Source organism: Solanum verrucosum, unplaced genomic scaffold (assembly GCF_900185275.1).
Source record: "Solanum verrucosum unplaced genomic scaffold, falcon-dt-bn FXZP01000015.1, whole genome shotgun sequence".
NCBI lineage: Eukaryota > Viridiplantae > Streptophyta > Magnoliopsida > Solanales > Solanaceae > Solanum > Solanum verrucosum.
The window spans coordinates 2,483,870-2,507,702 of record NW_026020070.1 but is presented as its reverse complement, the minus strand read 5'-3'; the positions used below and the strand labels follow the sequence as shown (position 1 = coordinate 2,507,702).

General features: G+C 34.9%; 3 protein-coding genes across 5 annotated transcripts in view; 1 reads left to right on the top strand and 2 right to left on the bottom strand.

The window, feature by feature from the left end:
- Positions 1-307, top strand: part of LOC125823835 (DNA mismatch repair protein MLH1) — a 48,191-nt gene extending 47,884 nt beyond the window's left edge. For both annotated transcript variants that reach the window (XM_049503212.1, XM_049503211.1), the window contains one exon: positions 118-307. In XM_049503212.1, coding sequence (XP_049359169.1) covers positions 118-193 — 76 coding nt within the window. In that variant the 3' untranslated portion in view covers positions 194-307. The remainder of the gene's footprint in view (positions 1-117) is intronic.
- Positions 308-10,274: 9,967 nt separating this feature from the next.
- Positions 10,275-11,572, bottom strand: LOC125823837 (zinc finger BED domain-containing protein RICESLEEPER 2-like). Of its 2 annotated transcripts, none has more exons than XR_007442736.1 (2): positions 10,415-10,637; positions 10,275-10,330 (listed from the first exon to the last, which is right to left on the bottom strand). XR_007442736.1 is itself a non-coding variant. In XM_049503214.1 (2 exons), exons 1-2 carry the CDS (start codon positions 11,507-11,509, stop codon positions 10,318-10,320), a joined length of 348 nt encoding a protein of 115 aa, XP_049359171.1. In that variant the 5' UTR covers positions 11,510-11,572; the 3' UTR covers positions 10,275-10,317. The 2 variants fall into 2 exon arrangements, 1 of the variants encoding a protein (XP_049359171.1); XM_049503214.1 differs by lacking the exon at positions 10,415-10,637 and adding an exon at positions 11,175-11,572.
- A 2,350-nt stretch (positions 11,573-13,922) lies between these two features.
- Positions 13,923-21,735, bottom strand: LOC125823836 (probable arabinosyltransferase ARAD1). Its single transcript, XM_049503213.1, has 4 exons — positions 21,221-21,735; positions 14,868-15,164; positions 14,610-14,705; positions 13,923-14,341 (listed from the first exon to the last, which is right to left on the bottom strand). Exons 1-4 carry the CDS (start codon positions 21,728-21,730, stop codon positions 13,925-13,927), a joined length of 1,320 nt encoding a protein of 439 aa, XP_049359170.1. The 5' UTR covers positions 21,731-21,735; the 3' UTR covers positions 13,923-13,924.
- Positions 21,736-23,833: the final 2,098 nt, after the last annotated feature.

Here is a 23,833-nt window from a genome sequence, read left to right as displayed (position 1 = left end):
GGCAGATATTCAGTCTCTCCCTACCCGCTCCTTCCCCGTCTTTCAACTGTTCTTTTTGTAGATGTTATCTTGAGTCACCCATGTTTATGATATTGATCATCTATTGTCTTATTCTAGGTTGCATCACTGGAAAAGCTCTACAGAATTTTCGAGAGATGTTAAACCTAGGAGAATTTTGATGTGGCCTCCTTGATGCAAAAGGATGTACAAATGTACAGTTTCTGATTTGAGAAGGAAATTCCCTGGTCCCTACCCCCAAAGAACCAAAATATGAAAAACTGGTACAAGTTCTTTTTTGGTGTGAAGATGGTCAGACTTGTCATAGTACACAACCATCCCCCTACATAACGTTTTATTGTGCTCGCGTTCACTGTGAAAAGAAGCAAAAATGGAAGGAATACATTGTCTCTTTTACTCTATTCCATTAAACTAGTGGTAAAGACTTCATGTTATACGCAAGACATGAGTTAAGCAAATAGGAGCCAAGAAAATTGGAGGCTAAAATTTACTTTTCTTGATTACTCGATAAACCAAAGATGCCAATAAACCTAATCTCTACTGAAAATCAACATGGTAAAAACTGAGAAAATATGGAAGCAAGATGATGGAGTTTATTTTACAGTTGTTCCAGGGATATGGGTTAGAGTGAATTCTTTATTTCCTTACTGGGAAAGTATTCTTATTAAACACAAAAATGATACTCCATGAAATTTGTGTTGGAATACTATCATAACAACTAAGTAATCAACCAGGATTACTTGCATATAATATATTTTACACATTTTAATCAAACATAAAGTTGATACTTTTTTCTTATTATTATTTTTAAAATGTGATTGTGATCGTGAATTGAACATTCAAGCTTGAGCAAAAATCGACCACAAGATCATTCGCCAATTTCACGGTTACTTGAATAACATCAAAATTGCAAAATCTATGTGGGCGGATTTTCCATGTAAAAGCCATAACAAATCTTCCTATATATTGAATAAATTTATCAAGGGTTATTGCTGGATATAATCACTAGTTATTGCTTATAACTTATATTAATTCTCCATTTAAATTTACATGTTACATCGTATAGAATTGAAAGTTTGGTTCTTCAATTAGATGTCTCTTGGTTTCTTGGAAATTAAAAAAAAAAAGTTCCAATTACCAATACTTATATTTGAGGCCAAAAACTTTTAAAAGATCTATGCTCATATCCTTAATTTATTTGGCATTTTTATTCTCAAAAGGCCAACCCTATTTATTGCAATAAGCCCAATATTCCTAAACTTTCTAATACTAGTAAAATCACTCTCTTTGCGCGAGAATTTACTATCGCAGAATTTATAAAATAAAACTTAAAACCTATGAGTAATTAAAACTAAACACTATATTATCTTACATACAAGATTACATAATAACAAACATTAATAATGTAAAGGAAGATGATAATTATCATTTATCCTTCAATCAATCATCTTTAATTTGATTTTATAATTTATCTTTTTGCTTCCGGGAAATGTTACTATTTGATATTTTTAGGGATTTCAATGAACATTAACCGGAGATATTAAATTTTCTAATAAATAAATAATCGTTGGTGAAGGGATAAATAAATTTTAAAAGGATGAAAAAAGTGAACAAATATTCTTATTCTAACGAGTAGAAAGTTCAGCCCTACCTTTTGCTTTACATATATCATTTTACAGTTCCCCATTTAAATGTATTATAAGTAATTATTAAAATAAAAAATTAAAGGGAGAATATATCATATTGGACAACAATTCAACTTATTATATATACTTGAAAGGGAAAAATATTACACAAATTATTTAGTTTATTTGAGTGTTTTCTAAAATTCAACATTCCAGGGCGAAGAAGTTCAATTTGAAACTACACTTCTATTCCAATCGCAGTGTCCAGAAACACATCTATTACTTCAAGAAAAGTATTGACAACTTACAGTAAACTTGAGAATTTGTCCATACTTTAATATGAGCAATTAATTTAATGTGATTAAAAGAGGCTCCAATCTAGTCATATTCTTCTATAGGTCATCCGGCACATCCTTGAACCCATGACAAAAGTTTATTAATTCTTGTCTTCTTTTCCTGGTTCACTTCGCACATCAAGGTGCGACAAAGTTTTTAAGGTCTTTATGTCCTTACAATGGCATGTCAAATTTGAATTTTATCTTCAAGAAATGGTAGTATAGATCTTTAATGAATTTTTTTACTGTACCTTTAACAATTCCAGTAGAGAAAACTTACATGAATACTCAATTAACATGTGTTATTTAATCTGTACTAACAAATACTTATCATAATAACGTTGCAGAAACATAAAAACAAAGAATAAATTAATGACTATAAAAAAACATACCAGGGTATGTAACAATAGAATGAAATAGAAAGGAAAAAGTTGTACACGAATATTTAATTGTGCAGAAGAAAAAGAAGAAGTTCAGAATTCTTCGTTGTTTTAAAATGAGAGGAATTTCCTCTATTTATAGATAACTACACATTTGTAGTGTGAAAATATATTTATTGTGCCTTATCGAAAAGGTCACAACTCTTTGGAAAAGTTACAACCCTTCGGAAAGGTCATAACATTTCATAAAAGTCACAACTTTTCATCAAATTCGCAACTCTTCATAAACATTACAACTTTCATAAAAATCGTAACTTTTCATATAAGATGCAACTTTTTCATAAAAGTCACAACTTTTCATATGTAACGACCTAATTTTCGTCGTTAGGAAAAAGCCAATGAGGAAAGAATTGGGGTCAGAAAACTTTTTGGTAGTAACTTGGATTTTCTCAGCCTAGTCCAGATTTGGACGAAATCGGAGTCTGTGAGGTCTAGGGAAATCTGGTAGCAATTGGGTGATCTAATTATGAATTTGATCACATGAGTGGATAGATAAGTCGTTAAGGAACCCGTACGACTTTACGGAATTGAATTCGGGTGAGTAGAACTCCCGGAATTGAACTTAGCCTGGAAGGTATTTTCTGAGTGTCGTTGGTTGAAGGTATGTTGTGAAATGGGGGTCCTGGAATTATTAAAATAGCTCACTGGTTTCGTGCAAGCCGCTGGGGCGGAATTTCTGCCGCCAAGGCGGGGTCGCTATGGCGGATTGGGTTCCACTGTGGCGGGACAGACGCGACTTAAGTCGAAAATAAAACCTCAAAAATATTTTATTCCGCACTTTTTGACTTTGAGAGCTAGGAGACAACCCTAGGAGATTTCTTGAACATTTTCACCATTCTTGAGGCTAAAGGTAAGGATTTTACTCCCTAAATCCGTGTTTCGATCCGTAGAATGTAAATTTATGAGTAATTATCGATGGGGGAGGTTTTTTATCTAGAATTTATGGTGGAAAAAAATCCTAAATTGGGTATTAGAATATTGGGTTTGGTCTAGGGTTATTAGGTTTGTTATAATCTTGATAATTAGACCTTTGTTTGTTGATCCTTGCGTTAATTGTATATTTTTAGACCACGAACAAGCGAGAAGAATCCGAAAATGAAGATTCAAGTGCCTTAGGGGATTCAAGTTTGGATTCGAGGTAGGTGATGATTGTGATTTCATGTTGGTGTGCTTTATATATTTGTAATTACTTCATTATGATACATACATGTATGCGAATGTTGCATTATTGATCACCCTAATTGTAAATGAGGATAATTGAATAATTGTATGTCATGAATCATCTCTTGTTGTATGATTGTGAGAATATACATTGTGATTGTGATAATATACATTGTGATTGTGGCTTATTGAATGGGCGGGTGTCACGATCCGACACACTAACTGGGATCGATTGCCACATTTCGGCATAAACATGGGATCGATTGCCACGTTCCGGCATAAACATGGGATCGGCTGCCACGTTCCAGCACACTAACTTGGATCGGGTACTATGAATTGGTATGCTAACAGTTTGAGTTTGGGTTCCATGAGAGGACCATTGAATTGGGTTCCCTGAGAGGACTATTGAATTGTGTTGTGTATATACTTGTGATGATTATGTTCATATCTAATGATGATTGATATTGGAAGACTGTATGTTGCTCTAAATTGATAACTAATGGGTATTATTGAGAATGTGGAATGCTACATTGATCCTGAAAAGATGACTAATTTTGTATATGTTCGGTATATGTCTGTTTTATAATGTTGTGGTTACTTGCATGTGTTTCACTTATTGGGATAGCGGTGTGATCCTACCAGTACACTGTGGTTGTGTACTGATACTGCACTTGCTCTTTCTTTGTTGAATACATGGCATCTTTAGGTGGCTATTGATAGACCTCAGCTAGGTGACTATTGAGTGTGACCAGATTCAAGGGTGAGCCAGTTCTTTCGGGCTACCATATATCTTTCTTGTTTAAGTCCACTCTTTTCGGACTCAGACTATTTATTTAAGGTGTCGTTTAGTTTCGGGGTTGTACCCTTGTTCTTAGACTTGTCGTCAGTAGAGTCTTGGTACAATGACTTTCAAGTTCTAAGGGTTGTTTTTCCGCATTAGTTTGGTTAGTTGTTTGTAAAAACCTTTGGAGTTTATGAGGACTCTGTATTAATTATATAGTTATTTAAACCTGCTTCTGTAGCTTTAAATGTGTATTACTTGGTTAAGTTGATTAGTTGGGCTGTAGTTTTGGTTTTCCCATCGGAGGGTTAGTGTGGGTCCCACTCGCGATGGTCTGGGTCGTGATCAAAAGTAGAACTTTTCATAAAAGTCGCAACTTTTCATGATAGGGGAAGGCTAGTTTTGGAAATAAATAAATTAAAAGGGAATCTTAGTCTGTGGTGGCGCCACGTAGGCAGGCCTAGGATTCTCTTATATATGTATACTAGGTAAATTGTCCGCGCTTCGCGCGGTGGTGAACTACGTCAATAATCTACTTCTAAACATTTGATAATATAAGTGTTTTCGAGAGGGTACATCCCTACGATAAATTATCAAGAATATTTTATCCAAAGAAGAAATGAAATATTTTTTCAATCTTAAAACCAAAAAGATTTGATTCTAAGTGTTTATAAATTTTGTTATTAATTCTTCATTTTACTCTAGTAGTTATTCGTCACTAAACTCTTTAGAAAAGATATGTAATTGTTTCATTGTCTATATTTGTATTTTCAAAAAGTGGTACAAACATTTTATTCATCAATTGCGAGTGTGTTTCTCTTATTCAAGACCTCTACATACAAAATCCAAATATTATACATGTTATATAATTAGTTGTGTACATGATAAGTTAATTAAAATTTGACAACACATCTCTTGGAGTTCAATGAAATAACGAATGTCGCTCAAATAATTTGGATTAAATGATGTCTTGGAAAGTCCCTTATTCAAAATCATTCGCAGTCGATGACATTACTTTGATAGCCAAAAGGCATATTTTGGGCTTTCGTTCTTGAATTGGGCTGAGATTGAGGAGTTCTTGAGGTTATTATGTCGATTTATAGAGTTGTTACAGTTAGATTCTTGTGTTCTTGTGCTGGGTATTTAAATCTAAAGAGAGATTGAGAAAAAGAATCGAAGTTAGGCGAATTGGGGTTAGGAAACAAAGAAGAAATTTTGTCAGTCGAAATTTGGAACCCCCTCCGCATCGCGCAGCCACTTCTCAGATTTGGGAATTTCTGTTTCGCGTCGCGTCGCTGACATGGAGTGTTCTGCCTCAGAAGTCGTTTTCGAAACCAAAATTTAAATGTTTCTCTGCGTCGCGGACCCACTTTTAAATATTGACTTTTAGTATTTTCTCATGTTTAGCTATCTAAAATCATTACTAAACATCACGAGATCATTCATATCACAAATCACAACCTTGAATTCAAGTCTTGAGAGTTCTTTCAAACATTTTGAGAAAGTCCCTTTGAGTCTTTTTGAGGAGTATTTTACAAATTCTAATAACTTGTTCCAAGACTCGAGCAAGTAAGTATGAGAGTGACAATAATGTATTCATGAGTCTATCTTGTCATCATGAGATCTTTGTTATCATGAACCATAACTCTTGAATTCATAATTCACATTCAAGAGAGAGTTAAGAGTAGAGTTCAAGAAAGCCTTTGAGTTCAAATGTGAATCCTTTGAGATCAATTATCAATTTGAACTAAGTTTTGAGGAAGTAAGTCAGAGAATAGTAAGAGTCGTATACATGAGTTTCATATAGCTATGTAGACCATCGAGTCAAGTTATTTCATGCCTATAATTTCGCATGAACTTCGTAAGTTGAGCATCTTTCAAAAAGTGGTATCTTCAAGTTCTAAGCCTTTAAGTGTTGAGTTCCTTATCCCTTTTGAGAAGTATCTTTGAGTCCTTAAGTTGAATATTTCATGCTCATAATTCTGCATGAATATTATAAGTCGAACAGTCTTGAGATGAGAAGTATCTTTGAGTCTTTGAGTTGAGTAGTTCATACTCATAATTTCTCATGAACTCTGAGTTGAGCATTCTTGAAATGAGTAGTATCATTGAAGTTCTTGAGTTTCAAGTGTTTGAGTTCTATCTATAGTTATTGAAAACATTGCATTGAGTCGTTCATGTCCATAATTCGGCATGAACCATATTTTAAGAAGTCTTTTACAAATGTTTTAACTTTGTTTTAAGACTTAAGTTTTGAGTTCAGTAAAGGGTAAAGTTGAAGTTCTTTTCTTCAAAAAGTATATGGGGGACTAAGTATTCCCAAAGAGATTTAAAATATTTTCACATTTAAATAAGAACGGAAACTAAAATTTTCAAAGAGCCTTCGGGCTAGTTTTCAGAAAAGAGAAATCGCTTTTTAAATGAAGTAAGAGGGGAAACTTTAATTTCCAAGATAGCCTTTGAGCTAAGTTTTTGAGCACTAATCTCAAATCACAGAAGAAGTATGTTTTCAAACATAAAGAGCTAATATAATGTAATATTTTTGGGAGTAGTATTGAGCACCGATGGGGAAGAGTTCATACAACTATGAGCCCCCTTAAACCATGTAGCCATCATGGGTAGAAAATGGTCATACTTTTTAGATGAATATTTCTCGCATAGACTAGTGGATCCACTTAGTAGTTCAGGTCCTATACCATGGCAAGGTATAGGATGGCCCGGGCAGCTAGGGGCTAATAACGATGTATCATCACTATAGTTCTTAAGTGATGGTTGTCGGTTAGAGAAACTCCCACAACATTATTTGCATGGTTCCTCAAGGGATTCTGCTTAGTATGAATGGGGGTATGAGACTTTATTCATGCATTGCACAAGTAGACTTTGAGAGGGAGCATGATATGTTTTTTATGATTTTATGATTATGATTTGACAACATGTTTTAAACAGTTTTCAATTTCTTTATATTACACTTGTTTTAAACTGCTTAATAATGAAACGAGTTCAGTTATGTTGAGTTGAGTTGAGCCAGGTAAGTTCTTCAGTTTCTTTCAGAATCTTTCAAGCTTATGTTATGCTTTAGAATTCCCCTTACATGCTTGTACATTCCACATACTGAGTCATTTGGCCTGCATCTTCTCATGATACAGACACAGGTATTCAGGATCTTCGTTGATACATCCGAGAGTTCGAGTTAGCTATGGTGAGCCTCTTTGTTTCGAAGGATTTCATTTACTTTTCAGTTTAGTCAGGATGTCGTGGATCCTGTTCCGACTTCCATCTTTATCAGTTAGAGGCTTCATAGATAGTCAATATAGTTGAAAAGTCTGTATTATTCATTTATTTTATTAAATGTTTTAAAAACTTAAGTGCCTATTTTATAGCAAGTTGAATATATTATTTTTATTCTAAGTTGTTCATTTGAGTTAAAGTTTTTGAAAAGTTGAGTTTATTGAATTTTATTCAGTTTTAAGCTTTTGCATGCTTAAGTTAGTCTTCCGCTTGTAGTCAGCCAGGATGAGGGTTCGCTTGGGACCAGCAATGGTTCTTGAGTGCCGGCCACGTCCAGGGTATAGACTCGGGTCGTGACACCATGAATCTTTTAGCCACTGAGAACTCTATAAAGATCAAAGTCATTAATTTTACAAGTTTAAGAATTCTAATCTAAATGATATCAATAGTCTAATGATTACATCAAATTCTTGATTAACATATCTTTACTTCAACATAATGATCAAAAGCATAAACATAAACAACAAATTTTAAAACTTGTACTCAAAAACAAAAATTAATAACATAAGCATAAATCAATGACTGTAAAAAACATACCAGAATTTGTAACAATAGAATGAAACAAAAAGGAAAAAATCGAGCCCACTGAATGCACATTGTCCCTTTAAGGAAATTATTCTCTTCTAGTACCCGAGGTTTAAAGGAATAGATCCTCTCAGGATAGAACGATTCTACGATTCTATTCACCAGTGTATTGATACAAAAACAATGGTGTCAGTGAGCCACTCAGCAGGAGCAAAGTCTTGTACAGAAGAAGAAGAAGTTCAGAATTTTTGTTGTTTTAAAATGATAGGAAATCCCTCTATTTATAGACAACAAAGGGTAGTGTGAGTAAATGCTTATTGTGTCTTATTGGAAAGGTCACAACTCTTTGGAAAAGTCATAATCTTTCATAAAAGTCACAATTTTTCATAAAAGTCGCAATTCTTCATAAAAGTTGCAACTCTTCATTAAAGTTGTAACTCTTCATAAAAGTTGCAACTCTTCGTAAAAGTCGCAACTTTTCATAAAAGTCACACGTTTTTATAAAAGTCACGACTTTTCATGAAAGGGAATGCTAATTTTGAAAATAAATAAGTTAAAAGAGAATCCTGGTTTGTGGTGGTGCCACGTAGGCGGGTCTAGGGTTCTCTTTTATAGATATGATATATTCAATATTGAATTTAATTTTCAATTTTCTTTTAATGATAACATAAAATATTTTCCTTCATAACAAACACACCCTTAAAAGGAGACGAAGAATTAAAAAAATCTTTTCATGGAAATACATATTTTTCTACATAATAAGATGCAAATTAATAATATAGATACCCATATTATTCATTAAATTTATTCATTTTTATCCATATTAAATATTGGTCGAGATAAATATTTTATTTATGTTCATCTAACTCATTTTCAATCAATCCATATTCAACTCGATCCGCTCATTTTTCACCCCTAGTAATAGAGGTGATGGAGCATAGAGAACAAAATGAAATAAGAAAAGTCACATAGCCGCGTAGAGTGATTCAAACTATTGAGTATGAAAAAAAAATTCAAATTTCAAACTATTGAGTATGACTGAAGAAAAGAAAATTCAAACTATTAACTGTGAAGAAATAAAAAGATCCATACTATTAGGGCTGGGCATTCGGTTATTTGGTTCGGTTTCAGTTTTTTTTTTTTGGTTTTTTTGATTTTCGGTTCTTGTACAACGTGTACCGAACACCGAACCGAATTATTTCAGTTTGGTTCGGTTTTTGTTAGTTCGATTTTTTTGTTATGGGTCTGCTTAGTGGGCTTTTAAAAATTATACAATTTTTTTGTTTGATTTTTCAATTTAATGGGCTAAAAATAGTTACATTGCTATGTCATATCAGCTGCAATATTCTGTAAAACGCCCTATAGCTGAAAGCTGAAACATGTACATTTCACACTTGTACCACTGCTACTATAAACGAAATATTATTACATATATATGTACCACTGCTGTTATAAACTAATGCAAGTTGTCCCTAAAGAGGTATACTTGTAGTTGTATAATGCAAGCTGTCCCTAAATTAATTGGACATTTAATTTAACTAACAACAAAAAGCTCACCTCAAAAGTCAAAATTGTCATACTGCCAAAGTTTTTAATTAACAAAAGTGCATTGTACTAACAAGCAACAATTTATCAAGTGATAAAACTTCACTACACTTCACAAATACAATGATCAATTGATCATGCCATTACACCACAACATAATAATAATTTAACAAGTAACAATAATGCACCAATGTAGTTTCTTTCATGAGACCACTTTCAAGTTTCAAGTGCCAACAATAACAAACAACAATAATGAGCAACAAACAATGTAGCTTCTTGCCTTCTTCCATGAGATCACTTTCAAATGCCAACAATAACAAATAACAAAAAATGAGCAACAATGTAGTTTCTTGACTTTCTTCCATGAGACCACTTTCAAGTCTCAAGTGCCAACAAAAATACTAACAAAACTTAGTATTGTACGTCTTTCTTCATTGTCTTGACTCTTTGACCTTTTAAGATAAAATCAAATGTTAGAATACTACTTTTAAGATTAAAAAAATGATATGATTAAAATAAATGATGTATTGAACTCACCACTATTATATACTTGTGACTTGCAAGTCAATCATAGATCAACAATGGAAGAGTTTCTTCCACTATTTGCCATCTCTATAGGTAAGAAAATCAAATATGTCATACAACACAATAAGTATTTTATTTTTCAAAAACAAATAAAAAAATAAAAAGTCTTACCAAGTTCAATTTTTTCAAGAAACTCCAAACTTTCTTCAACACATATAGGCTTAGTTTCTTGTCTAAGTCAATCTTGGACACAAATAAGACATTGCACACATTTGGGAGTCAATGAACTTCTAAAGGGATCAAGAATACGACCACCAGTGCTAAATGCACATTCCGATGCCACACTCGACATAGAAATAGCCAATACATCTCGAGCCAACTATGAAAGTACAGGAAATCTAGGAGAATTAACTTTCCACCAAATCAAAGTATCAAAATCCTCAGATTCAGGCTCTTGGTCTTCAAGAAGATATCTATCCAACTCAGATTTAACACTTAAACTTCCAGAATCTTCCTTTTGTTTCTTCATAAAGAATTTGTTTTCACATTTTGAGAAAGACCACAAGTAGATGAATCAGATAAGTCAGATGAAGATGATTGATTTTTAGAACCTTTTGCATACTTACTTACATAGATCGCAAATAATTTTTTCAAGTAAGCTTCTACTTCATTATTCACTATCTTTCCCTTTTCTTCCCCAAGTAATTCTTCAAGAGCAAAACTAACATACACAAATTTATTGCGAGGATCCAAAACAGAAGCAATAAAAAGCATTTTGTTCATCTTCTCAGGAGTACCCCAATATTTCTTGAACTTTTCTTTCATCCCCGAAGCCATTTTACTCAAATCAACTTCATCACTTGCCATACATGCTTTCAAATATGCATCAAGCTCACATATATCCTCAAAATGAACATTACAAGTAACATACCGTGAACCTGAAACTTTCAATATGAGCTCATAAAATTTTTCAAGAAATTTTGTGACATTCCTCACATTAGTCCAATCCTCATTTTGAATTGAACCTGCAATACTTCCATCTTCACAAACATCAGTAGCAAGAAAAGAATTAAAATTACCATCATAAAGATCAAACCTTTCAAAAGCTTTCTCAAACTTTTCTGTCGTGTCCAACATCAAATATGTGGAATTCCACCTAGTAGGCACATCTAAAGACAACATCTTATCACTTTCTATCTTTTGTATTTCAACACATTTCAAGAAGTTTCTTGTCCTTGTAGAAGATGATCTAACATATTTCACCATTTGTCTCACCTGTTTGATAGAAGGACCAATTTCTTTCAAACCATCTTGCACAATTAAATTAAGTATGTGAGTCATACATCTCACATGAAGATGCTTACCGTCCATCATATTAGTTCCTCACATATCTAATTTTTTGGACAACTCTAAAACCGCCACATCATTTGAAGAGGCATTATCAACTGTAATAGTAAAGACATTGTCCAAATTCCAATCAAGTAAACAATTACTAATACACTCAGCCAAATGCTCACCTTTATGACTAGTGATAGGACAAAAATTCAATATTCTTATATGAAGCACTCAGTCCCTATCAATAAAGTGAGCAGTCAAACACATATAATTGATTTTTTGCACCGAAGTCCATGTGTCTATTGTGAGACAAATTCTTGGTTGTATTTCTCTAAAAGACTTTTTCAAATCTATTCTCAATTCACCATAAACTTCATAAGAATCCCTTGTTATGGTTCTACGAGAAGGAATCCGAAACAAAGGTTGGACTTTACTCATAAACTTCTTAAAGCCTTATTTTTCAACAAAACTAAAAGGTAGTTCATCCAAAATTATCATATCAACTAAAGCTCTCCTAGCTACCTCTTGCTCAAACTTCCAAGTCTCTATCGAAGAACTGTTATTTTGAATATTTAACAATTTTTGAATACCAGGTGCAACAGGCGGGGGCTTATACACTTTACATCGGCCAGTCAAATGTTGTCTCAGTCCACTTGTTCCATTTCTAGTTGTATTAGCAGCATAGTATTGTTTACAATATAAACACTTTGCTTTAACTAATATATCATTTCAAATATTTTTTCAAAGTGTTGCCAAACAGTAGATCTAGGATCCATTTCTTTTCTTTTTTATGTTTCCTCTGTGCCAATTGACGCATCATTGCTATTAGTAGATGTATTATTCGTAGAACCAGCCATACTTATTCGACTTTGATCAACCACACCCACATTTAATTGATTTTGTTCAGCCATCTATATAAAAAAAAAATTATTTCACAATGAATTCACAAACTAACTAAGTAACTAGTAACAACTAACAAAAGCAAAAATCAAAAAGAAAAATGAATGGAAGAAGAAATATTCATTTTGAAACTTTGCAACTTAAAATGAAAGAAGAAATATTGACAATACCTGATGGTGGTCGCCGCCTCGTCGGTCGCTGGTGGTCGCCGGCTGCTGCGTAATGCTGGTCGGCGGTTGTTGGCTTGTTGCCGGTCGCCAGAAGACGTGCAAAGAACAATGGAATCAAAAAGTGTGGCTGCCCTGCTATTCTGCTAAGTGCTAAGTGCTAAGAGAATAGAAAAGTAAAAGGTAGTGTTTGACCAATTGACCTAATTGATTTTGCTTATTTATTATTTGTTATAAATAAAATATAAATAATATTATAAATATAATATAATATATTTCGGTAAACCGAAACACCGAATAGTACAAAATCAAATACCAAAAATCAAACCAAAATACCAAAAAATACAAAAGTATATATCGAATACCGAACCGAAAACCGAAATACCGAAATAATTCGATTCAATTCGGTGTTTTGGTTTCTCGGTATTTATGCCCACCCCTACAAACTATTGACTATGAAGAAAAGAAATAATTCAAATTATTGACTTGTGGTGTAAACAATTTTCTGATTGGCTCTCACACTGGATCAAAACCCTCTCTTTTTTTTTTAAAGAAATGCATGCATTATTTAGTATTTGGCAAAAGGGTCTGCTGGACCCATATACTTGTATGAGTTTGTATTGTGAATTTTTCTACTTATGCCTTTGTCATGTAGATCCCTGAACCCATACAAACTAATACTAGTATAAAAGTCCACCAGACCCTTTTGTCTTTAATATTTTATGAGTGAAGTTAGTTTCAAGTACATAAACAAGTAATCCCTCTATCCTAATTTATATGATTGTTTTTTGGCCACTTTAAAAAAAATGACATTTCTATATTAAGTAATAATTTAATTTTAAAATATTCATTTTATTTATCCTTAATAAAATAATTTATAGCTGAACAAATTTCGTACGTGCTGACTCACATAAAATGGGACGGAAGAAGTAATTGAAAGAGAGAAGAGGTGCAAAATAAGAATCCCCTCCAAACTATGATGAAAGCACGCACTAGGTAGAAAAACTCCTCCAACACATGGCTCTAGTGGGAAAATGATATATATCAGCCTCTATTATTATTGCAATAAATGAATATGCTACATGTTGGGTAAGCTATCGTCGGATAAATCAAGTAACCCTCAATCTCCACGGCAAAACCAATACAGAATTGTTCAACTAATGTTAATAATATTTCATATAATCCAGATGTTGCTCTTTGCTCGATTAAGAGTTCCTTCCCTAAAAGGGTTTTTGCCTATCAATATTGGTATACAAAATGAATGTACAGTATTATACCACTATCTCCACCAATCTGGCACTTTCAACCTTCTGTTTCTATGTACATCAAGTTGGGTAGCAGGAAGCTTGTGCTTCACTTCCCTCCATATCATGTTTACAGCATCACCCTTTTTCGGAGGGTATTGGTACTCAAAATGATGGTTAATCTTCTTAAGATAGCCCCACATTTCAACCCATCTAGCTTTTGAAACACTCCTCAGCTGATCAAGCATGTATCCTTCTTTCTTTGCCTCCTCACGTGAGAAAAATATCGAGAATTCGGTATAGTCCAATTCATCCTCAAAAGGTAGCTCAATTCTGTCACTCACAATTACAGGAACACAATGGCTGACTATAGCATCAAACAGGCGGCAAGATGATGGGGTGTCCCCTGCTGGGTGTAGACAGAACTTTGACAAACGCATCCCATTTGTTGACTGAAATACAAAGGGAAAACTATAAGTAGAGGCAATTAGTTAGGTGGGGGGACTTTTTCTTTAATAAGGTAGGTGAGGGACGTTCTTAATCTCAACTGCAGTGGTACCCCTTGTGATAAAACTGGCAGGTCAACGGAAACGGCCAATAATTAAGGATCCAACATATGGCATTATACCGAAGTACATTGCAATGTGATCTCCTATATTCCAGTTGTAACAACAAAGAGATGCCACCCAATTAATCAGTTTTGATAACTAAACAACTTACTTCATTTACACCTTTCCCTGAGATTCCTGCTGCTTCAAAGACAACATCCTTTTGACCACTTAACATGTCTTTCATTTGCTGACGGTCTTTTCCATCCTGCAGCATGAACAGAGTTGGAACAATCTTCATCATCTGAGAATACATGAGTTTTGGTGGGGGAAAAAAATAGAGTACAATATTCTCAAATGATTTGATTCAAATAAATCAATTATTTGAGAGCATATATGATTGATTTATTCAGAATTCAGATGAGCATACATCTTTTCTGTCTGTCCTCCCACGGAAGAAAAGAAGCGTTGTGCGGGACTCATATGGGTCTGAAATGTCATCAGCTTCAAAAGTTTCAACCACGTGTGCATATGGGGCCACTACATCTTTCCTCAAATTAGACACTGTTGGAGGAGGACGACCAAAATCTGCAACAATGAAAATAGCAGCATTCACCTTCTCCCGGTAACGCCTGAAAGCATTTGGATGATGCATTGGGATCACATGATCCCGACCAGCAGACCTCTTCCAATGTTCTGACTTTTGTAAGAAGTCCATAATTTCAGCCTGTTAGAAGAACAAAGCCAAAGCAAAAACAGAATAATTATTACGGGAAGGAATACTAGAATAACACTAGTACTACATCCCAATTCTAAACCAATCTGATCAGTTATATGAATTACTTCACCGATATACCTATCTTTGTGCAAACTAAAAAGACTCTTGAAACACCAATCCTAATGTACGCGTGCCAACACCATAAAACTTAATCCCAACTAATGTACGCATACCAACAGCATAAAACTTAATCCCAAATAATGTACGTGTACGAAACACCATAAAACTTAATCCCAAATAAGGTACGTGTACCAACACCATCAAACTTAATCCTAACTAAAAGACTCTTGAAACACTAATCCTAATTTTCCTGTTCTTGCCATGTACTCCTGCTTCAACCCAGCTGTGCAGTGTCTAATTTTCCGAGGCATAGTCCAGGCACTATTTTTTAGCCTAAGAAATACTCTCCACAATTGACTAGTGACCTTGCAGTGTATGAATAGGTGGACCACTGTTTCTGTAGTTTACCCACAGAAAAAGTTTTCCAAAGAAAAAACATTTGAAGCATCGTGGGATTCCCCTCTTCATCAGGTTATCTTGTGTCAGCACAACTTCCTTTGCCAATAGCCATACAAAGCAGACTACTTTATGTGGGATTTTGGCTTTCCAAATATGTTTCCAAGGCCATTTAATTAATTGCTTGTTTGGATGGTTTAGCTTCCTTTAGGCTGCATTTACTTCAAAAGTCCCTTTGCTATTTCCTTTCCACTATAGGATGTCTTGTCCCATCTTCAAACCACTGAACTGATCAATGGTGTTGAAAAATTCTATAACTCTTGGAATTTCCCAGTCATTGAGATGTCTCCTGAATACAAAGTTCAACCCCTTGAGGTGTCCACAATTTTGCTATTGTGCTCTGCTGATGTGGGGCAAGGTTGTATATATCTTGAAATAGTATCTCCATATTGCCTACTTCATGCCAATCATCGTTCCAAATAATAGTTTTAGCTCCATCTACCACTTCAATCTTGGTGTTGACTTTGAATTCATTGCATAACATTCTGATGGATTTCCATAAGCTAACACCATAGGGAGTAGTAACTTCCTTTGTCATCCAGTTATCCTTTTCCTCATATTTGGCTTTAATGACAGTGCCCCACAGGTTCTGATTTTCATTAAAATACTTTCAAAGCCACTTGGTTCTGAGAGCTTTACTTTGGTTCTTCAGGTTCTTGATCCCCAAACTCCCAGTTTTCTTCTCAATGGTCATTTCCTTCCATTTGACTAGATGGAAGCCCTTGCTATCTTTGATTCCTTGCCATAGATATTTCTTCTTGATGCGATCCAACCTATTGATGATTTTTGTTGGGACAGGAAATAAAGCCAGCATAAATATTGGAAGTGCATCAAGCACAAAATTTATCAGAGTCGGTCTTCCACCCAAAAATTTATTGGAGTCGGTTTCAAAACCTTATTTTACTGGGAGTTTCCGTCAGTTCAAGGCTTTGGTTTACTTAACTCTCGCTAATATCGTAAACTAATAATATCATTTGCAAATAGCACGCACCATGGTAGTTACCGGTTTCAAAAAAATCGCATGCACCATCGTTGTCTCGTCTCATACACTTGGTTCTTTCATCCATAAGTAACCCAAGCAAGTAACCTAAAAAATAGATCTGTGGTGTAAACTCACAATTATGAGAACCTGCTTTATATCCCGTTGTTCTAATGCTTACAATAGCTCCTTGGTACATCTCCATTATGAAATTTATATATTTAACAAGAATTCTTTTTATTCTCCAGCACCTGCAAAAAAACTTCTTGGCAATTCATCATATGTTTTCTCTAGGTCATTGGATACTTCCTTTTCCTACAAATCTCCACCAATCTGTTAGCAAATATAGCATTTGTTGTAGATCCTACAGCCACAGGTAACAATTTATTCTTTGGCACCCTTCTAAATCTCTAAGCCTATGCTCAATCCTATTTGCTCAAAATTTATTGTATGACTCAGAAGTTTATTACCACAAACTTTCACACAATTTGATATATCTTTATTTGACAAGTTACATTTTGAAAATCTCTGTTTTCTAATATTTGAAACCAAGGTACTCTTTCTCTTCTACCCTTCGGAGTGGCCCAGTGGTTTGGGCTTAGGACTTCCACGTTGGATGTCTTAAGTTCGAAACCCTTGCCAATGAAAGCAAGGGGTTTGCCTTCTGGGTCGAGCTCGTCGCACCGGGTTTGCCTAGTGAGGATTACCTCTATTGTGTGGCTTGCTTGCTATTGCATTGGAGCATGGGTTTACCCTATGCGCACTCAAAGGGCGGCTGCGAGTTTTCCTTGTCATCCATAAAAAAAAAAAATACTATTTCTCTACTTATTTGTCATCTTTCCACTGCAATATAATTGTAAATAGCTTAGCAGGTTACTATTTAAACCTTTGTAGGGATGTCATCTCAACAATAGGATTTTCTAACCCTTATATTGTTATACAACAACAAACTCAGTGGAATTACGTGGGGTCTAGGGAACCCTTTTATTTTTTTTTATGACAAGGAAAACTCGCAGCCGCTACCCTTTGGGTGCGCACATGGTAAAACCCCCGCTCCTATGCAATAGCTCGCAAACCACATAGGAGAGGTAACCCATACTAGGCAAGCCCGGTGCGACGAGCTCAACCCAGAAGGCAAACCCCTTGCTTTCGCTGGCAAGGGGTTTCGAACTTGAGACCTCCAACATGGGAAGTCCCAAGCCCAAACCATTGGGCCACCCCGAAGGGTGGAACCCTTATATTTTTATGACATCCTTTAATTAAAAGGATCTTTTTTTTCTTTTGATAATTGTAGTGTTCGTACCAACTTTCCCACCTCGACAAAGTCCATGGGATACCTGTCACTCCCACCAACAAGTATTAGGTAACTTTGTCCGCCAAAGCTAGGAAAGATGAAAAGCCTAAGTTCTCAAGATTCTCAAACCACTTCATTGACAACTAGGCCACACCCTTGAGTTTAATTCTACGAACCTAGTTTCATGAGTGTAGCTAAAGTTTCGCTCTTGAGCAAATATTCAAGGATATGTAGTGTTATCTTTGTAATTGGAGTTAAATAATTGATCAAAATAGATGATATATATATATATATATATCTTCTTTGATCTCACTATCTCTTGTCAAAACTTGTTTGGCATCCTTTTATTACACTTGACAAGGTTCAAATCATTGCTCCTCTTCTCTCACGTGTCCTAGGATTTACTTTCTTTCTCCACTTCCCACATCCTTAATTTTTTGGATTAAGTCACATAAGATTTTACCAGGCATGACAAATAGCCATTTTACCTTTCTTAACTCCCTTGTGTTCTTCCAAGGCTTTAATCATGTTCTAACTTTTCACAACTTTCCAGACTAGCAAAAGACGGCACAAGCCTGCATAGCTTACTTACATGACTAACTCAACAAAAGCTAAGGTGAAATTGAAGATATATAGAAATTTCTATGTCACTCCTTTTCCTTTAATCTCCTTCCTCGATTCTCCTCAAGTTCTCCACATATATCTCAGAATTTAGGTTTTATAACTCTATTTTTAGGTGAATCCCTGCACCCATATCCATGCATGGATCCATATTCCCGAATCTTAAAAATTAGATCACAAAGGATCCGACCTCTAGATTCGCACCCGTATCGAACACTCGCACCCGAGTCCGAGCAACTTCGTCTTTGACCACTTTGGTCCTAAGTACTGCTATATGCTCAATCAATTTATATTGTTCTTGTTGAAATGATTTGGCCCCAAAAGAATGTTACTTTATGGTTCTCAAGACCAATTAATAACTAATACATCAACTCCTCTTCCAAGTTCATTCACTATGGCACATCTCTCTTTGATCTTACTATCCCTTGTCAATACATTTTGGGGGTCATCTTTCAATAACAAGGTTCCATCTTCACCCCTCTTCTCTATTCAGTGTACTGGATATATGTTTCTTTCTACTTACTCTGCATACTAAGTTTAAAAAAAGACTTCACCTCAAACTTCACCAATAGCTTCTTTATTCTCCTAACTCTCTTAACTCTCTATACTATTCAAAGATTTCATCTTCTTTTCATATTTTTAAATGCCAGCAACAAAAGACTACACAATTCACTAACTTTACCAATCCAACTAGCAAGGGGCTCCCACCCTTTTGGTTCCAGAAGAATGCTACTTGAATGTTTCTTGGCACCAAGTAATGGCTAATACACCAATTCCTCTTCCAACACTATCATGGGCCCTTTGCAAATATTCCACATTGAATGGACTTAAGAATCCCTCCAGAATTTTTATCAAGTTATCCAAAGGTAATGATTCTTCAACTGACAATGTAAATGTAGGAGAACTTTATATAAGACCAAATAATGCATAATTTACTTTGCAAACCTTATTGGTCTGAAGTGTTCCTTAACACAACCTAACTTTAGATGCATTTATCATTTCTTTTAACAAAAGAACAACCTTCACCACTGCATGAATGAACAGTGAACAGGATTGGGAGAAGTCCTTTTAATAACCACCTCCTTGAGAGAGCCAAACTGCTAGCGTCCTCTATAAATTTCATTGGTTAACCAAAACGGAGAACATTAGCATCAACTCACAGAATCCTTATTTTTCAAAGCACTTCACCTACTTCCCTTTTTTGTAGGTCCCAAAATACTTGACCTATTTCCTTAAACAGAAATCTTTTTCATTTAACAATAATTCAAAAAAATATAAGCTTTAGGATTTTAACACCTGACAGTTTTCATCAACTAATTCTACTTCTCATGTTTTAAAATTATTGTTGTAAACTCTGTTTCATCTGACTACAGTATAAGATATTCTCATGCTCAAACTTCTCTTCATCATCATAACAATCAAAATAGGTCAAGTTTGCCTAGGTGGAAGGAGTGTGAGTTAGCAATATGTGCATAGAAAATGAGTGTCTTTACCAAACATTTAGTTGAATAAATCACACAGCCAGGTTTTTTAAGCTGCACTATGAATTGCAAGACGCATCCGCCATTCCACTTTCACAGGTTAAATGACCAGACAGTACACAGTCAGGGTTAAGCCTTTTAAAGGACTTATTAACTAGAATTTGGATTTCTAACAGCTATTAGTTTCCAGGTTGAACTTCTTAAGTATGAGGCATAATATTTTCTATTTTGTTTTTAGATAAGCTAAGATAATTTTATTAATAATGGAAACAAAATCATGTATACAAGAAATACACAAAAAAGTAGAGAACCTGTATAAAAATATGATACTTAATATTCTATACATATTGAAACCTCATGGGGACATAAAAAAGAAATGGGAACAAAATGCTATTCCTCAATTAAATGTCTTGTATAGAGCTATAATATCTTAATCTTATCCTATACTTGTGAGGAACTGTCTTGATGCCAATAAAAGGTCTGGTAAACAGAAACAAGAATTACTAACATCACCCTTCGGGGTGGCCCAGTGGTTTGGGCTTGGGACTTCCATGTTGGAGGTCTCAAGTTCGAAACCCCTTGCCAGTGAAAGCAAGGGGTTTGCCTTCTGGGTTGAGCTCGTCGCACCGGGCTTGCCTAGTGCGGATTACCTCTCCTATATGGTTTGTGAGCTATTGCATAGGAACGGGGGTTTTACCCTGTGCGCACCCAAAGGATAGCGGCTGCGGGTTTCCCTTGTCATAAAAAAAATAAAAAATGAATTACTAACATCATCTTTCTTTTCAATTAACAGGACATATTTACAGTTGAAATATCTTGGCCCAAGTGTTAGACTCTAACTAAGAAGTCTGCATAAAGAGAAGAAAGTATGGAAATGTAACTGAGGAAAAAAAGTTCTTACATGAGAGAAACAAATCTAACAAAAGCAACTAATCTTTTTGCTTTCCTTATCAATACTCGCTCCTGTTTCAAAACACACTAAAAATATGCTTAGCAGTAATTGTTGTTGAGAAGTATAGAAAAACTCAATTATGGAACATACATAAGTACAAGTATTTAAGAGTCAAGCAGAGTTTGTAATGTAATATACTAGATAGAAAGAAGGAATTATCACCTGCAATTGATCATCATATTTGACCTCTGAATCATTCCCATGTCTATAGTAAGTATTATAACTCAAGGAAGAGAAAAAAGGGACAAAAAACACATTAGCAGATTCAGGGTCAAAAACCCTAACAGCTTCTCGTGTATGGCCATTTTCATCATCAATTGAATACAACAATGAGGCCAACATCCAATACTCCACACTATGTTGTTTCCTCAAACCTGTATACTTGGGCCATTTAGGCAAAGTGTCGATAGTAACAGGAGGAGCATTATAATGCGATGATCCTTTCAAAAATCCGACGTTGTATTTCATCTCAAGATCATACATGTAAACCTTGAGAGGTTCAATATCCGATTCTTCAGTGAAACAGGGGTTAGGTTTACTTAGAGGAGAATCGAATAGAGAAAAACTTGATCTGTAATCGATAGTTCCAGTATAGAACAAAGAAGCAAAAAGAAATAAAATGAACACGGCTAAACATACTAAACTCTTACTCATTGTATCATTCACTTTCATCTTTTTCCAAATTCACATTCAAATCTGAATAAGAGCAAGATTAGAATTTAAGAAATGAAATTTCATATATTCGTCTATTGGGATATGGGCAACTCTGAGCTGTGCTTTAATCTCGAACATCGTGATGGGGCGGTTAAGGGATTATACTATTCCCATCATTACAACTTCAACATTTCTTTCTAACAAAATTGTATTTTATTTTTTTATATAATTCATCAAAATTAGTACTCCCTCTTTCAAAAAAATGGTCTAGTATGACTTGAACGGAATTTAAAAAAAATAAGAATTTTTTAATCTTGTGATTCTAAATTAAAATTATGTCAAATGTATCAAAATATTTTTTAATTTTGTGGCCTTAAACATGTCATGTGAAAAGTTGAAGTTAAAGTGTTGCAAAAAAAAAAGAGGTCGTTCTTTTTGAAACAGAATAAAAAGGAAACTATGTCATTTTTTTTTTTGAAACGGAGGGAGTATCAATTACCTATTTTTCAATTTAATTTTTTCACATAGTACCCATAATCACTTCACGTCTTTGTAAAATTTAAAATGGTGTGTGTGTGGGGGGGGGGGGGGGGTTACAAAATATAAATCACATAGTACCCATAATCTCTTCACATGCTTTCAACATATCTTTCAAAGTCTGAATTGTACGCTCCGCTTGCTCATCGATTTGTGAATAAAAGGTCGTACTAAGCTTAACACGAATACTAAGACCCTTTTGAAAAGATTTCCAAAACTGAAAAGTGAATTGGGTACCACGATCGGAGATAATGGACAAGGGCACTCCATGCAACCTCACAATTTCCCTCAAATACAACTTAACTTAGTCCTCCACCGAATAAGAAACCTTGACGGGAATAAAATGAACTGATTTAGTCATTCGATCTACTATAACCCAAATCGAGTCATGTTGTCGTCGGATACGTGGTAAAACAACAATGAAATCCATATTCAAATCTTCCCACTTCCAAATAGGAGTGTTAATATCTTAGGATAAACCTCTCAGTTTTTTGATGCTCAACTTTCACTTGTTGACAATTAGAACACTTAGCCGCAGATTCTGCAATATCCTTCTTCATCCCATTCCACCAACAGATCTCCCGCAAGTCATGGTACATCTTGGTGTCTCCCGGGTGAATAGAATATCGAGAACTATAGGCTATGGACTATCTTTTCTCTCAAGTTATCAACATTAGGAACACACAAACGACCTTGATATCGAAGCACACCATCTCCCAATTGGGAGAAAGCCTCTACGGACTTCTTAAGAACCGATTCCTTCAACTCAACCAAAATCAGATCAAGCCCTTGTTTGGCTTTCACATCTACCACAAAGGATGATTTTAAACCGTTGTGAACCATAACACCACCCTTGGTAGAGTCAACTAGTTGAACACCCAATCGAGTCAATCTATGAACATCTCAAACTAACTCCTTCTTATTATCTTCAATGTGAGCAACATACCCATCGATAACCGACTAAGAGCATCCACCACCACATTTGCTTTACTGAGGGTGATAAAGAACACTAATGTCATAATCTTTCAATAATTCAAGCCACCTCCTTTGGCGAACATTCAGATATTTCTCTTTGAACAAATATTGCAAACTCTTGTGGTCAGTAAAAACATCCACATGAACACCATATAAGCAATGCCTTCAAATCTGCAAACATAAGTTGCTAATTCAAGGTCATGGGAATCTTAAGTTGCCTTGAGGCATAGGCAATAACTTTTTCATTTTGCATAAGGACACACCCTAACCTAATTTTTGAAGCATCACAATAAACAACAAATCCATCGGTTCCTTCCGGTAGAGTCAACACCGGAGCGGAAGTAAGTCTATTCTTCAGTTCTTGAAACTTACTCATCCTTGCCCTAGGATCGGCAATCATAGTAGGAGCATATCTAGAAAATTGTGTGAACTTCAAAGTATATTCCTTCATACTCATGTTTCCTTGACGAATGTTGATGAATTCAAGCACCTTTGCCTCCCTCATCTCAAGGGGAAAGAACCTATCAAGGAAAGAAACTTTGAACTTTTCCCAATCAAGAGGACCCACATCTTCCGCTCTCCCTTCTTTCCATTAGTTGTACCATATTT

Bases quoted from the DNA above. Each gene is read 5' to 3' on its own strand.
- LOC125823837 (XM_049503214.1), bottom strand. From the start codon at position 11,509: ATGGTGAAATATGTTAGATCATCTTCTACAAGGACAAGAAACTTCTTG.
- LOC125823836 (XM_049503213.1), bottom strand. From the start codon at position 21,730: ATGAAAGTGAATGATACAATGAGTAAGAGTTTAGTATGTTTAGCCGTG. The intron at 14,706-14,867 runs GTATGCTCATCT...TTCATGCTGCAG, and splicing joins GGAGGACAGACAGAAAAGAT to GATGGAAAAGACCGTCAGCA. The intron at 14,342-14,609 runs GTAAGTTGTTTA...TTTGTATTTCAG, and splicing joins CAGGGAAAGGTGTAAATGAA to TCAACAAATGGGATGCGTTT.